The sequence below is a fragment of the Ambystoma mexicanum genome, chromosome 6q (assembly GCF_040938575.1).
Source record: "Ambystoma mexicanum isolate Mex_15411 chromosome 6q, UKY_AmexF1_1, whole genome shotgun sequence".
In the NCBI taxonomy this organism is placed as follows: Eukaryota; Metazoa; Chordata; class Amphibia; order Caudata; family Ambystomatidae; genus Ambystoma; species Ambystoma mexicanum.
The window spans coordinates 81208846-81225327 of NC_090937.1; the positions used below are offsets into that span (position 1 = coordinate 81208846).

A 16482-nucleotide genomic window follows, 5' to 3' on the forward strand; every position below is an offset into this window, starting at 1 on the left:
GGGAGACAGAAAACGATCCTACTAGGCCAGGTGTCATTCAGATCGCGCAAGTGCAGGGGTAGGGGAGGGGAAAAGTGCAAGGGGAAGGGGAGGGGGGGAAGTGCAGTACAAGGTAAGAGGCGTACGTAATAAATAAATAAATAGGGCCAGCTGGTGGCAAGTGTGAGGTAAGTGCAGAACAAGTGCTGGGGGAGGGGGGGCTGTAGGGATACAGAGACATACCCGCAGTGCAAAGGGGTTCCAGGGCATCAGTGCAAGTGGAGAGTGGCAGGGCCCAGGACCGAGGCCGTTTAGAGTGGTCCAATTGCAGGATCAGTGCAGCTTCAGTGAAAATTAATTAGCCGCTCAGCAGGGGAGAGGGAGAGGGAAAGCAGAAGCAAAGAGGAAGGTTTTGAGGTGCTCCCGGAACCGGAGATGGTTCTCCTCAAGTTTCAGGGAGGCAGGAAGGCTGTTCCAGAGGGAGGCCCCTGCCGCGGAGAGAGATCTACCCCCAGCTCATTGCTTCGAGAAGCGGCTAACCCTGAGGGAGTTGGAGGCAGATGAGCGAAGGGCTCGGGAAGGAAGATATTTGGGAAGAGAGAGTTGAAGGTATTTAGGACCCAGGCCCCAGAAGGCCTTGTGGACAATGCAGAGGGTTTTGAACTTTATCCTCGCAGCCACTGGGAGCCAGTGTAGAGATTTCAGTCCTGGAGAGATACGGTCCCTGGGCTTGAGGCCAAGGACAAGTCTCGCAGTTCTGTTCTGGATGAGTTGCAGAGGGCGGAGAGTGGAGGCAGGCAGATTAAGATAGAGGCTGTTACAGTAGTCCAGCTTCGAGAGAACCAGGGCTCGGGAGACAGTGAGCTTCTGGGGGAAGGAGAGGAAGGGAAGAATACCTCTGAGGAGGTGCAGCTGGTAGTGTGACCTCTTGGCGACGTCAGAAATATGAGGAGAGAAGGAGAGTGTGGAGTCGAAGATGACCCCAAGGTTTTTTGCCTTGCAGGTAGGAGCAGGGAGGGGGCCAAGGGAGGCAGGCCAGAGAGCTACAGGGAAGGAGGGAGTGGGAGTACCGATGAGTAGAATCTCAGTCTTACTGGCATTAAGGCAGAGGTCATTGGCGGCACACCATTCTTGGATAGCAGACAGACAGTCAGAGATGAGGGAAGGAGAGGGGGAGGCTGAGGGTAGCCTGAAAATGAGCTGGGTATCGTCCGCATAGCACTGGAAATTAGGGCAGAGAGCGGCGATGCGGTGGGCAAGGAGTGCCAGATACTGGTTGAACAGCCAGGGAGAGAGATTAGATCCCTGGGGGACACCACAGGTGGAGAAAAAGATGTCGGAGAGGAAGGACCCCAGTTGGACCTGGGAGGGTCGATTTGAAAGGAAAGAGGTCAACCACGCCAGAGCCTGACCAGTGATACCCAGGTTTTCCCGGAGACGGTTGAGCAGGATGGCATGGTTGACAGTGTCAAAGGCAGAGGAGAGATCGAGCAGAATGAGAACACACGGAGTGTTGGAATCAAGGTTCAAGAGCAGGTCTTCACGGATGTTCAGGAGAGCAGTTTCCGTGCTTCTGGCAGCTCTGAAGCCAGATTGATGGTCATGAAGACTACCAACAGATTTAGCATGGACGTTAAGCTGGGAGATGGCCAGTTTCTCCAGGAGCTTGCCCAGGAAGGGAGTGATGGAGATAGGGCGATAGTTAGCCGGGCAGGAGGGGTCGGAAGAGGGTTTCTTGAGAAGAGGGTGCACAAGGGAGTGCTTGAGGGGGGAAGGGAAGACTCCAGAGGCGAAGGAGTGGTTGCAAAAGTCAGCAAGGGCAGGAGCCAGGGAGTCGATGTGGTCCTTGATAGTTTTGGAGGAACAGGGGTGAACCTGTTTAGACGAGACTTTCATAGATCGGACTTGTCTGGAAACCTCGTCAGCAGAGAAAGGTGGAAAGGCAGAGAAAGAGGGAGGAGGGGTGGTTGATACACAGGAAATTTTGGGTGGATCCCTGGCGGGACAACAATCAGACTTTAACGAGTTAACTGTACGTTTGGCCTCTTTAGAAGGCCTTGTGGAAGGAAAAACAAAGAATGACCAAAATATTAAAGAGGCCAACCGATTTCATAAAAGAAGGGAGGAACAAAATATTAGGCTGACCACTATGGATGCCAAAATTACTACACTGCTGCAATTTATGATTTTAGGGGAACGACCAGCCCCATCTTATAGAGGGGTAAGAGCTGAAGAAACCCTATGTCCGGGAGGGAACAGTGCAGATAATATTGAGCATCGAGATGGATCTAGGGGTCCAGAAAGCCCTTCCCCACTTTTGGATGCGATGGTAACAATAGAGGGGGAGGGTAATCATGATCCTATTAGGGAACCCACTAATGAGGCGGTGTTTTTGAACATTAGCAGTGAAGAATCTGTTTTTGTTCATCAGATTGCGCCAAAAAAGGGGGTAAAGTGTAAATAGAAAACTAAACACACTAAGAAAATACTTGATCAATCAGATGAGGAAACCCCGGTTTCTCCTAGACCTCAAAGACGGGGAGAATTACTTCTAAATATATCTAACTATGACATTAATGAGGTACCTCAGTCGCCTATTCGGAGGCGGAAAAAAGCTAAAAAAGGGGTCAGGATGCAGAAGAAAACAAAAAAATATGCCAAATACTAAAATTAAGGGGAGGAATTCTAATCTTAAAGCGATCAGAAATATACCAGCTCAAGAGGAGCAACCTAGCGGTAGTTGTAGAGGTAGTGCACTAATTAATGTTGAGGAGTTTGATCTGGGGAAAGGGACCAAGGAGGGCCTACCTACAGGAAGAGAAGAAAAAACAACTCTTGATAGTAGAGATAAAAATCAACCTAGGGCAGGACAAGACCGCCCACAAACCAAACAAACTAAGATGACGGCCTTTGGAAAAATAGTTAGCACTAAGCATGCTAGAATTTCCACAGGCCCTCAACAATTAAGTGCATTGCCAGTGGCGAGCCCACAATCATTGGCCTCTGTAATGAATGCCTTATCGATTAGTGGGATACAGTCTATGGTTAATAAACAGAGTGGACTGATTTTGAATAATACACCCAAGAATTTAACAAATATACTGGGCGTTAATACGCAGGAGATATTGATAGCTAAACCACTTAAATCTAATGATAATGAACAGGCAGTACCCAAACAGCCAGCCTTGGTGAGTAATACAGGGAAATTTATCGGCTGGATTAATAACAACAAGGCTGACCAAGTGGCTAATTTGAATAGAACTAATTTGTTAAAGATCTTTAAAAAATCCCATTACTTCGCTCTATAACGACTGACAATATAGATGCAATAGCTCTCCCAGGACATAACAACCACTGAATGGTAAGTAGTTTCCATTTGGAGATGGCGGCCAATATGGTCAGAGCACTAGAAAAAAATCTTGAGTCTTTGGGTTATGGTCTGTTCACATTAGCTAATGCTAGAGAGGCTGATGGATTCTTGGCATACAAGGAACCTGTGAATGCTCCAGTGGAACAAATTATATACTCGGGCTCCAATTCATCCATAAACTCTGAACCGGTCCCGACTGTGATCTCCCGCTTGTTAAACAATGGCCAGGATTGGTCATCGTTAAAGCCAGCTCTTAAAACCCTGGAGACCCTTAGACAGGGGCCAGGTTGTCCCTAACAGTATTGAAATTGAGATCATTTCATGTAATACGTGTAGGAGTACAAATTTGAATACATTTTTGATTAAGCATTCGATTTGTACTCTCCCAAATATCTACTTATTTCAAGAAACTATGATGCTCAACTTATATGGAGGGTTTCCATACTTTTTCTCACCTCGCCTCTAGGGGTATAGCAGGTAGGCCTAGTGGCGGTTTGACTGTTGCTGTTGATTGTAATCTGGGGCTCAAATGCAGAGTGATATATAGTAGTGATTGGCTTTTGGGTATTGTATTGCTCCTAGAAGATGAATTAGACCCAAATGTATTGCTGAATCTCTACTGGAATCCTCTGAAAGTGTCGTTTGAGAAAGTGAGGAGACACTCAGTGAGATTCTGGGGGATTGGTATGAGAATGGTTTTGGTGATCGTATTGTGATGGGAGGAGACTTTAATTCACTGTGTGCAGAAGGTACTATGTGGAATGATAGGGGGGCTATCCCTAGGGTGCTCCACCCTAACCTGAGTAGAGGGATGCGATGGGATAAAGTTTTGGAAACCTGGGACTTGGGGATGTTGGATCATCCTATTAACTCGAATCTACCTAAACACACTTGGAAGAGGGGCCTCAATAGTTCTACGATTGATTTTTTTAAATGTATCTAATGGGTGGAAGCAAGCCTGTGGTAATCTGATCCACATAGATACGGATTTGGGCGACCACACACCTTTACTCTTTACTTTGACCATGGCCCTCCCTGGTATCCAAGTAAGACCGGAGTATATGGGTCTCTCTGTTACAAAACAAGGGAGAGCGGTCAGTTGGCATATGAATACTGTTAAGAGATTTAATACTCTCATTTTAGAACATCTGACCAACGTTGCACACTCAAATTCAGGGGATGGGGCTCTCTCCTGTGAGGGGAATTTGTATAATAACATTATGATGTTGTGTGCCTATTAAATTAGCAAGGTGGGGAGGTTCCCCATACATAAACTTGAGAACATCAGCTGGGATTCTAGAATTTATAATTCTAAACTTAAAAAAAGTAGGGACTTGACGACTCTTAAGAAACATCGTTTATCATTTAATGAGTCGCAGGCATTGAAAAAAAAGATCATTATGAGACATAAAAATCTGGTTAAATTGTTGAAAATGGACCAATATCTGAAAGTCCAGCAGCAGATGATGGAAAGTTTGTGTAAGGGCATGGAGGGCACATTTTGGGCGACTGTTAATAGAACCTTAACCCCTGCCAAGGACAGGCTTGATTGTCCTATTCAAGCTGAGGCTTGGTGTACCCATTATACGAACAAATTTGCACTGCCTCAAAAATGTGCTACTGGGTTAGACATGGAACTGGGGTCTCCGGTGAAGGGAGCCTGCTGGTTTTTCTGGCACGGCTACCGCCGGACTCGTAATGAGGCCCAGTCTTCTTGCTTAGAAATTAAACTGAACCAATATATGCTTCAAGGAAACTTAATTGCAGATTCTCTCTGACTAATATAGAATACTGTTCTATGCCCAGTCATCTGACCCCCGGTGCCAGAGAGAGCTATCTTGCCAAGAAAGACCTACAATCACTTTTAGAGCAAGACATCATAGATCTAGATATCATATTGGCTTAAGTAATAGTACAGGTGATTATGCAACGCCCTATTAACAAACCACCTAGCTCAGATAGATTTTTAGGATTATTTTAGTAAGAAAATCAGTACCATCATGATTCCTAGACTGTTCTCTTTATTTTGGGAGAAGAGTTATGCACCATTCGTGAATCAGTGCTGAGCCTTACAGCCAAGCTGGGAAGGGATCCTTCAGAGTGCTCGGCTAAAGACCAATTTTATTGCTTAATTATGTTATGCAAATTTAACCCAAGTAGGGAGCTAACAAATGAACTGCTGCCATTTTACCCAAACTAGTGCATGCAGACTAGTCAGGCTTAGTCGCAGGTAAGCATACACATGACAATATTAGGTGGCTTGGTATGTTTATTATAGGTTTTGAAGACTGTGCAAAACTCTCTGCACCCTCTTCTCACGCACTCTAAAAAGGTGTTTAAATGTGTAGACTGGTCGAACATAAGGGTGGGACAGGGCCTCAGAAATTAGGTTTTGGTCTGAACTTTGAGACATATGTCCTGGCCAACTATGTTGATCTTAGTAGAAGGATCAGAATAAATGGTGATTATTCCTAGGCCTTCCAAATTCACCAAGGCAACAGATAGGCTTGCCCCCCTCCCCTTTGTTCTTTGCTCTTGCAATGGACCATTTGGTCAAAATCATATGTCAAAATGAGGGGAGCGCATATATTCATAACAGACTGACGTGCAATTAACAGGCCTTATTTACTTATCACATCATAATTATGATGCAAGGCTCTTCCTCAATTTAATGCGATAGTCCCAATCCTCTGATCAGATTTAGAATGTCATTGTATACAGTACCAAACACTTTATGTTGAGATGAGTGACAAGTTCAGAGGTTAGCAGGGCCCCTTCTCTAGCTCCGGTATGCGGCCTACCAGGGTATTGCCAGAGCCTGACCTATCCTAGAGGGGGATTGAGGGAGTTGAGAGGGACTCCAAACACTGGCTTTCCTCATGGGTGTTTGTGGCATGAGAGTGTTACTACCATTGTTCCCTCTGCAGTACCTGGCAGCCTCTTAACCCCTTAACACGTCAGAAGACCAACTGGCACTGGAGTCACACGACCCCAATAACCGCTATGGGATGCTCGTCAAAAAAACAACACAACAAGACTTTTTTGACTTCGCAATCAGCAGTGTCCACTGGCTCACAAGGAAGCTTCTTACATGGGGCGGTAGACAGAGCCATGAAGACAGAACTTCTTCACAGGACAATGAAGGAGCGGACACCAGAGAGTGAAAGGGGCGGGGCTTATCAGACATTTTGACATTCTTGTACTGAATTCCCAAACCCTGGGCAAAACTTAAGATAAGATTGGCTGACAGAAACAGGTGACAAGGGAAGCCAATGGGTGCCGGAGGAAGGGCACAGCAGGATGGAGGCTTAAAAGATGCATAAAGGCCCCTTTTCAACACAGATGAATGAGAGGTGTTCGAGGCAGAAGAGTCGAAGGTGGAGAGGAATATAACATGATTGCTGCATAGTTGGAGTGTGCAGGTTATGTAGTGGGGAAGGGAGACAGTGGTACCGATTTTGGATAAGTGTTGTGTGTGAAGAGTGTGTGAGTGAGTGACTGGTAAAGGGAGTATATATATGTAGAGAGAGGAGAGTGTAAGAGTAGAAGGGAGAAGTGGTATAGTGTGGAAGGGTGAAAGAAAATTGTGCAGATGTGTGAGAGGAAGGAGAGTGTGATTGGAAAGTGTTGGGCGAGAAAGGGTAGTAGTGAGGAGGTTGGAGAGCAAGTGAGGAAGGTAGCAGAAGTGGGAAGAGAGAGGTAGTGCGTGCAAGAACAGAGAGTGTGAGAGAAAAAGGCACAGATCAGAAAGAGAGAGGAAATAGAGACGGGGTGAAGAACAGGATGTGGAGAGGGGGAGAGAACCTACTAAGAGCAAGGTAGAATGATAATGGAGATAGATGGAGAAGAACGAAGGGGGCGAAGGAGAGGAAGCGAGAGAAATGGAGAAGGGGGACGAGAGAGAGTGAAAGAGAGAGGGAGTGCAGTAAGACCAAGGAGGAAGGAGAGTGGAGACAGGGGGAGAAGAAAAGTGGGAGGATAGGGAGAAATGGAGTAGGGAGAGCAGGAGTGAGAGAGGGGGAGAGAGATGGATAGAAAAAGACCGAGTGTGAAACAGAGAGGGGCAGAGAAAGAAAGAAGAAAAGAGAGAAAGAGAGAGAGAGAGAGGTCTGTGAGACTTCTGGAGCATAAACCTGTACCATCTCAGCATAATATGTTCAGTTAGTCCAATAAAAGGTATACAAGTTGGATTTCGTTTGATTTTAAAACTGGACAAAGACAAAATCAACCCTTTTCTGTACATATTAAATACAAGTCAGCTTTGGTGCATAATCCTTGTTGAGTGGAAGGAAGTACAGTAGTCCAGAACTATGCTGTCCGATGATGCCTGTACCCTGGCCTGGTCAAAAGGAAGGGAAAATCAAGTCCAGCTAAGTTGAAGGGGACGCACAGAGCTACTCCACAGCCTGAATGTGGAATCAAACATGAATACCCTACTCCCTGCCTCTGTGCAAGTATTCTCACGTGCAGACTCTTTTCTCCAGCATTTTCCCATCGAGCTGGGGGTAAACACGCCAGATTTGTGATTGGGCGGACCCTTAAATGCGGTAACGCCATTACCGCTGCATTTAATGGCTACCACCCAACTTGTGATGAGGCCCTCAGTCTCCTATTAAAGCAGCATCATATCAGGTAGGAGTTAGGTATGGATAAGATCAGCGAGTAGGAGTGAGGATTTCACAAAGGCAATACATTAACGTTATAACTAATTGACTGAGACAAGAAATGAAAACAATATTGGAGGATCTCCTTTTGCCTGTTCCAGCCACTTGACTGTCAACTTCTTACATGTTTTCCCAATCACAAAGTTTATTTTACGACTGCCTTTTTTCCAGGCCTACAAAATCAATCAATCTGTCAATAATGGTGCATTTTTATAAACATTCTAAAAAATAGATCATTACGTGGAGGGATGGATGAGTTGGCTTAAGCTCAGCACTAGAATGTTTGAAAACCTGAACATCCCAGGTTAGAATCCTGGAAAAGTGAATCGGGTTATATTAATGATGAATACATTAGCACCTAATTCTGTTGGGTAGTGATGCTTACAAAGCAAAGGGCCTCATTCCCAAAGAGTTGCTCTGGAACAAATCTGGCGATGTCCTGAGCAGATTTCTGTGAATCAATTGGCACATTAGGATCTCAATGGTGCTCCTGGCAATCACCAGATCTTCTCCAGTTGTTGGCTTTGTGCATCAGGTATAAGGTCCCAGGTGCACATCTGAGATACACACAGACACCACCTCAGCTGCACCAGTGCAAATGTGTGCGAATTAGGCCAACTATGTTATGTGAAGAGTTTATAATGCAAATGCGGCGTGACAAGCAAATCAATGTCATTACGTAGAAATATCTTAATCTGTGAACAGGGTCCGACCCCATCCCCTATGAACGTATGCTTGTAACAGGGCGAAAAAAGGGCCAGCACTTACCATTAAGGAGAAGATTTGCTGCTTCTGTTGTTGTAGCTTCTAAAATAGAAAAATAGATTTAAAAAAATGCTTATATGTCAATGTTCACCGTTTGAGGACTTCTTCATGTTTAGCAACAGGGTAACAGTTAGGATACCGTAATCAATGTTCACGTTGGTGGCAACAGAGAGTTGCTTTTTAGTTCATTCACAATAATCTTTATCTCCAAAACCAACGCTTGTGCATTACAGACAATTATCTAACTTGCTTTATAATTCACAGCATCACCTACTTAAAAAGTCTGAGATCAGAGCAATACCTTATGAAGTCTGTTTTATGTCACATTCCTGGCATAAAAACATGAATACGGACAGGGAAAATGTGTGCTCTTGTGTCAAGTGTGCTATATACTGACCTACATTTGAAATTTTGTGATACATTTTAAAAGAACAAATACACTCTTTCTCAATTTCTGCCAAAGCATTTGTATTAATCCCCCACATAAATTAGAGTAAAACAACCCATTGTGGGAATTGGGTACCTCTTGTTTTTTTTCCTACCTTTGCCAGGGGCGTAATTTAAGGGGGGGGGCAGGGGTGTTTGTCCCCCCCAACTTTCATGGCACAATAATTTTTTTCCCATTCATTTGGCTGTGGTACCTTTTCTTCAGATGTCCTGTCCCCCCCCAACATTTTCAGCAAAGTTACTCCACTGACCTTTGCACAATAGCGGGACACTGGGCTTTGACAAACTCACAATTTGCCTTGACAACAGTGCTCATAATTTAGGGTGTGCTGAGTACAAACAAGGAAGATTTCCACAGCTCGCGGACAGTTCCAGCTATTCCATGATAATTCAGGACCTCTTTTGGGAAATTATCTAGTGTATTTTCCCCTTGTTTGAGCAAATAAAGAGTGCTCATAAAAAGTGCCATTGCATGTGCTTAAATAATACTGTGTAGAATTCTGAGTCAGAAACGTGTTGGGTTTAGTCAAAGCCGCTCCAAATCTTTCTAACAGATATCGATGTCCATTTGATATCTTTTTACATGCTGATCATTGGTAGAAGGAGGACCCGGGCACAGCTGGTTGTGGCGCCTTATGATTAGAAACTTTACAAACATGATAGGGAACGCTGCCCTTTGTCAGGTCTGTTGCGATCCACTGCTGAACGTGGCTCGGACATGGCTATCAAGCCGTGCCAAGGTTCGCCCGGAACACAGGGATTACCGAATTAAATAAACTGATAGCAACACCTGTTCTAGGCAGTGTTATGATGTATCAATAAGTCAGCAGCAAATGCTATACAATAAAAGATAGTGAAATGGTATATTTTGCCAGTGACTTGTACGGTCCGACTGCCTTACTCACCCATAAAGTATTATACTTCTAGAAGGGCAGTGTAGATACAGTTCAGGTAAGTGGGTATGATCAGGGCTGGGCAAACAGCAGGCAAACTAGGCTGCTTCCTAGGGTGCTGGCCAGCAAGGGGGGCATAAGATCAGGTTTTTCCCTCTGTTTTCATGAAATACAAAAAACATGTAAACCAATCTGAGGTAAAGTAGCTGCATAATGTCCTCCTGCAATTAGGGGTTGCCCTGCTGCAAATCACGGTGCTTACATTTCTAAGAGTCTCCAACATGACAGTGGAGACTATTGCCTATTGACACATCTTTTTAGGCATCACAATAAATTGTCTGGCTCAAATAAAAGCACAGAGGCCTAGCAGGAAGAGATGTCTTTATAACAACGTGGCCTGAGCCAGGGCACTCACACCAGGTAATTCAAGAGTCATGGTAGAACCCACCTGGAACTTCTGCCAGCTGAGTAAGGGCCAGGTGAAGTACACCTCACAGGTCGAAGTGGAAGGAGATGGGGTGAGTGTACAGGCCTCCTGCAAGTTCAGCAACAAGGAGATAAGGGCCTTCCACATGATTTCAGAATAGGTCAAAGTGTGGTATGCTTATTTGAGCACGCCCTACTTAAATGTTTTCATTTGCATGGACAACATGATAGATACAACTTCTTAGGCAATGCTGTAAGGGCTGACTCTGTGTACCGACCCCACAATTGATTTGTTGCAGTGTTTGTTCTCAAGTAGAAGTAATGCATATTTATGCATGTAACTTTAGAACAATTTCATGAATAAATAGACTTTATTTTTGACACAATCACTATTTGAAAGTTGAAAATTCTTTGTATCCGAGTGAATTCACAGCTGCATGCATTATCTAGCAGTTATTTGAAAGTTAACAAAGATGCCCAATTAATTTACAATTTTCTGTGCTAACTACAAAGTAATGCTCAAGCCTTCCTGTCTTTGCCATTATAGTTATATATTGAGTGCAGGTTATGAATCAAAGATGAGCATGCAGGCTGAGGAGATGCATATGTTGTGGGTAAATACATCGCACTTTCGGGAGGATAGCTCAGGGGCAACGTGCTCGTATTAAATACAAGACGAGGCAGAGCAACACAGGTTCGATCCTCAGGTCTGCGCTTCGTAACCTCTGGATATTAAGCGAGTTATAAATAACCAATTACAATTACAACCTGTCAAAGGTTTATGGAGGTCTTCTGGTGTCAAAATGCTGGTCAAACATTAAATTTACAGTGAAAAGTATTAAACAAATCGAACATTTTGGAAGGTCATACTAACAATCTGATGATGGGGGAAAAGGTCTGACCTCTCCAAATTGATGTCCCTTAAAAGAAGGTCACCGTTTCTGAAAATAGAGGACGCTGATGGCATGTTGCCTGTAGTGCACATGTGCCCCAAATGGCTACATATGCACCAGCCATGCTGCACTGCCCTTAATGTTTAGAACTTGCTCTCTGGTTGTGCCCTCCCACCTCTTTGGACAGCCTGTGCAGACTTGGAGGTGGGGACATTCTGCAATGGGTGTGTGTGTGTCTGTTTTGTGCAGGGCAGCAACAGCTTACCACTCCATCTTCTCTTCTCATAGACCTTTCACCCGCAAACAAGTAAGTCTGATAATGGGATACGGTCAACACAGAGTGCAGAAAGCAGGCACGTTTTACACTGCAACCCCCGTACCTGACTGCCCCACTCCCCAGCCAGCAAATGGTCACTGGTAATAGCTGCTGATTGGGTTAAAGGGTCATGTGAATGAAGAGCTGTCCAGAAGAATCAGGGCTAACTCGCTAGATCTTGGGCGCATACTGTACCAGTTCTTCGCAGTTAAAAACTGGCACACTACCTATGCTGTACCAGCTGTCTGTTGAGGGAACTTGCCCTTGCTCTGACCATGCTGCACTCATACTAGTTTAGGAGAAAAACCTGGACTGCTCTTGCATATGCTGTACCTGCCCCAGTGTGTGAGAGAAGCTTCCCCTACTCCTGTTTGTGTCATAAATGTGCCTATTTGAGTGAAGTGTGCACAGGCCCTTGCCATCAGTTGCTCTGCAAATGCTGTACTTTTGCATATTTGCGAGCGAAACTTGCACTGGCTGTGGCATGCTGTGCAAGTACCAGTTTGCACGGGACTACCACTGACCCTGCTCATGTTGTACCTGTTTGTGAGGGAAGCTTGCCTGGCTCTACCCATGATGTCCATGTACACACTTGTGAGGGAAACATGCACTTTGCCTGTCTGCCCTGTACTTTTTTTGTGAGGGATGCTTGCATTGACTTTTCTTGTGAGGCAACTTTCATTTGTCCATATTGAATCGTCTGTGAAAGAAGTGTGCTCTCGTATAAATGCTGTATCTTTTCGAGATGGAATCTTGCACTAGATCTTACCATGCTGCATGAATACGTGGCTGTTAGGGAAGCTTGTAGTGATGCTGCACATGCTGTACCTGTTTGTGGAAAGTGCCCATGCAGTTCCTGACGGATTTTGAGGACGGCTTGAGGAAAGCCTGTTCTAGCCTTGCCTCTGCTTTACCTGTACCTGTTTTGTTTGTGAGGGAAGCCGGTGCTGGTCCTATGAATATAGTACATCTATGGGCCTCATTACAGGTTTGGCAGTATTATGCCAGTAAATCTGCTGGAATACTGCCAAATGTAATTACTGTTTCCGCCACTTGGTCCGGCAGATATACCGGCAGATTTCAAGTGGTGGTAGGTGGTGTAAGTCCCCATTTTTTGGAGTCTATAGGATACCAGGGGGATTTCGGCAGAATTACCACCTGCGTTTATTCTGCAGTTTTTGCCGATGCTTTGGTGAGCGGCGGTGGATTTTCCTCCAACCTTTTTGCAAGTATGTTGGTACGGTAAAATGACAGTAACGGAATTACTGCTATGTTATAGCTGTTTTTGTACCACACTGCTGTACTTGTAACGAGGCCCTAAGTGGTGTATTTGTCAGGAAAGCTTGCACTTTTGGAAACTTTGCAGCACTGTTGCCTAGACTGTGACCTATGGGTGCCTGTGAGAGAATTCAGACCTGCTGCTTCCCATGCTGTACCTGTTTGGTGTGTGATAGTAGCTTTGAATTTTCACCACATGGATTCCCTACAGCACCAGATGGTGCTCCGGTGGTGTACCACCTGCTTACCATGGTGGGGGCTAGCTCACCCCTGTTCTCCTCTCCATCTCTGAGACGCCAAAGGAATTCCCTCCACTTGTCTGCGATTGAGGTCAAGCAATGGGTATTTCTCTGCCATCCCTGATACCCAGAAAGAGAATGTGAGGGGGCTACCACCACCCTGAGCTAGTGGTACTGGTAGCAAAGCCACTGACAGCCACTAACACTCACGCTTTCAGTGACGTGAGCAGTGGTTTCTGCCACTCTCTTTAGTGGAGGCTTGATGGATGCAGAGGGAGGTAGGGCAGAGTCAGAGATACAGCAAGAGAAGTTCCGCCTCCAACTTGCTGTGCTCGCAGAGAGCCAGTGGGGTCGGAGAAAGGAAGCAATACTTAAAATGGAACACAATAGCCTAGAAAAGGGCCTCACAGAGGTAAACACACACGTGTGTATGTGGGTAGGTGAGGGAAGTGTGGGGGGATATCTGAAAGTCATTATTTTATTTTCTGCTGACATCGATTTTTTGGGATCAGCCTATTTGTAAAGCTAAATCCTTCCTGATCTGGTTATAGTTTCTACTCCATACTGTATATTATATGTTGTGAGAGCATATTAGTTATGAAAAGGTCAGAAATATGATGTATAACCTGCATCCTGAGAACATGGTAGGTGAAACATGCATTAACTTGGTGAGTGTATAAAGGAGGGTAAGTCCCAATGTTTTGTTAAAGGGGGATTGAGCTGAAAACGGGACTTGGTTCTAGAGGGAAAACAAGGGAACACAAGCTCAATTACCCCTCTTTTCGTCCGCCTTGCAAGGGAACAGGGACAGAGGGATTTTTTGATATATATATATTTTATCTATCTAGGAGTCGCATCGAAGTATTTCATTATTCAGAGAGCAGTCAAAGTAAAAACACAAATTTTAATAGTTTAAGTTATACACTTTTATAAGTAGTCGGTGCTTTCCGCAAGGCACCTCCAGACTTAGAAAGAAATACATGAAATTAAAAAGTCCAGAAAAAACACACACATTTGTCAATTTAATTGTTACATTTCTTGTTCAGTTTGGGGAAAACAAGACATTAAATGTACAGCATAAAAAATTTTAACGCTGCAAAAAACACAATTATTTTAGTGTCAGGATGTCTTCATATGTTTCGGCACACAGTTTGCATCAACACCATCCCTGGTGTTCTGCTGTTTTAATTGTGGCCCTCTTGAGGACAGGATGTTGTTTTTCAAAATGACAAAAGTTCAGAAAACCCCAGGTATTCACACTATTTTCCAGTGCTGTAAGGAATGGAAATATGGAATTTGTGTTAGTGTTACGTCTAGAACACGACTTGCATTAAAAACTCTTCTGATAAAAGTTTGTGCGACATGGATACAAACTTCTCCACATTCCCACTTGCCACTGACCTTTATATGCTTTTGTAGTCGGACTTAAGATTTTTAGTTTTATTTGTGGCGACAGGTGGATTCACTGCCATGCCCTGTATGTCGTCATACAGTGGATTGCTTTTATCTTGTTTGGGCTTAGTGGTTGGTCCTTTCGTCGAAATAATTCAGACTTTCAAACCTACGGAGACAATTCATATATTGAAGTTTTGACGAATCGTTATTGCGTTTGTACATATTGATATTTCCAAGCACAAGAGTCGTCTTCATTATTTACTGACCTGATGGTTTTATCGAAGTCATGTGGTCCAGTTTGGCACTGGTTGTTTTTGCAATTACACGTTTCCCCTGTATGTAATTTCCTAGGGGTACCTTCTTTTTCTATTCAAAAGACCTGTATGGACAGATGGGATAGAACCTACGTTAGGAGAAAAAATCTCCACATTAGCTGTAATATGCTATTCTCTGCTCGTTCATTAGCGTGATTTCGTTGTTGTTTTTAAGTTTCGAATCTTCAGCGTTTTAGTTTTGTTTACCTTCTGAATGATTCAGTAGGACAATCTTTTCTCATCGCAGTGCAGCTCCTCTCAGTTTCGGCGCGGGAAAACCAACTCGTTTGAATTTGGTACTGCGAGAGAGGGGATTATATTACTTCCGTGTTTGCATGTCATATGACTGCCACGTACGTGTTTCAAAAAACGCCTTTTTCTTTCTTGGTGGCACATGCGGCCATCTTGGAGAGTCTGAGTCAGATGGTGGATGCTCTTTATTTTAGAGGTCTCGAGATATGTGATTGTATTTTGTTCGTTGGAGTGAAAAGAAATGATACATGAAACACACATGGACAGTGTTTTCATACAGTACTGCCCGTGTGTTTGTTGTGGTAGAAAACATATCTGGGAAAAAAAGGCCATACAGGCTCAAGGTGTTCTCCTCAGAAAAAAATTCCCCACTCAACTGATGAATTAAAACCATTTTTCACTGTATCCAAGTCAAAAATCCACTTCTGTTCGCATTTGTGCAGAGCCAAGTCGCGGTCTCCACCTCTATTCGAAATTTGAACTGTTTGAATGATAAACCAGAATATTTCACATGGTTTATGTTTTAGTAGGAGATAGTGGGCAACAAGGGGTTTATTAGGTGTTTGGTTCCTGATGTTAGTCCGATGTTCTCCTATGCGTATTTTAATGTGTCTTTTTGTTTTCCCAATATACAGAAGTTGACATGGGCATTGGATCGCATATACTACCCATTGTGAGTTGCAGTTTGTGAATGATCTAAGATGCCAGACTCTTTCATTCAATTTTATACTTTTCATGTTTTTCGTGAGTGGGCAAACCGAACACATACCACATTTAAAATGTCCTGTTACCGGTGGGAGGTCCCAGAGAGTATTCTGTGAATCTGTTTTTTTTAATTGAGGGTATGTATGGACCAAGTTGTCCTTCAGGTTCTTCTGTCTTTTGAACGTAAATCTTGGGGGTGCTGGATTAAAGTCCTCAGTTTTTATAACATGCCAGTTCTTTAGGACTAGTTTGCGTAACTTGTGGCTAATCGGAGTGAAGGTTGTGATACATGTCATTTTTTCCACAGTGGTTTTATTTGGCGGATTTAGACATGTTTCTCGATTTTTATTTTTCACACTTTTGTATGCCACGTTTATATACTTTTTCGGATATCCTCTTTGTTCCAGACGTTTTTTAAGTTGTTTGCCATGTGTCCTGTAGTCCTCCAGATTCGTGCAGTTGCGACGTACTCTTAGGAATTGGCCTATCGGAAGGTTGGCCTTTAGGCTTGCTGGATGGTAGCACTTAAATTCAAGAAGTGTATTT

At 44.1% G+C, this 16482-nt stretch overlaps 1 protein-coding gene across 3 annotated transcripts in view; it reads right to left on the minus strand.

Annotated features, from left to right (window-relative positions):
- LOC138515785 (transmembrane protease serine 11D-like) overlaps positions 1-16482 on the minus strand; it is a 739714-nt gene that overhangs the window by 220817 nt on the left and 502415 nt on the right. For all 3 annotated transcript variants that reach the window (XM_069630499.1, XM_069630501.1, XM_069630500.1), the window contains exon 7: positions 8782-8820. In XM_069630499.1, the coding sequence (XP_069486600.1) occupies positions 8782-8820 (39 nt within the window). The remainder of the gene's footprint in view (positions 1-8781; positions 8821-16482) is intronic.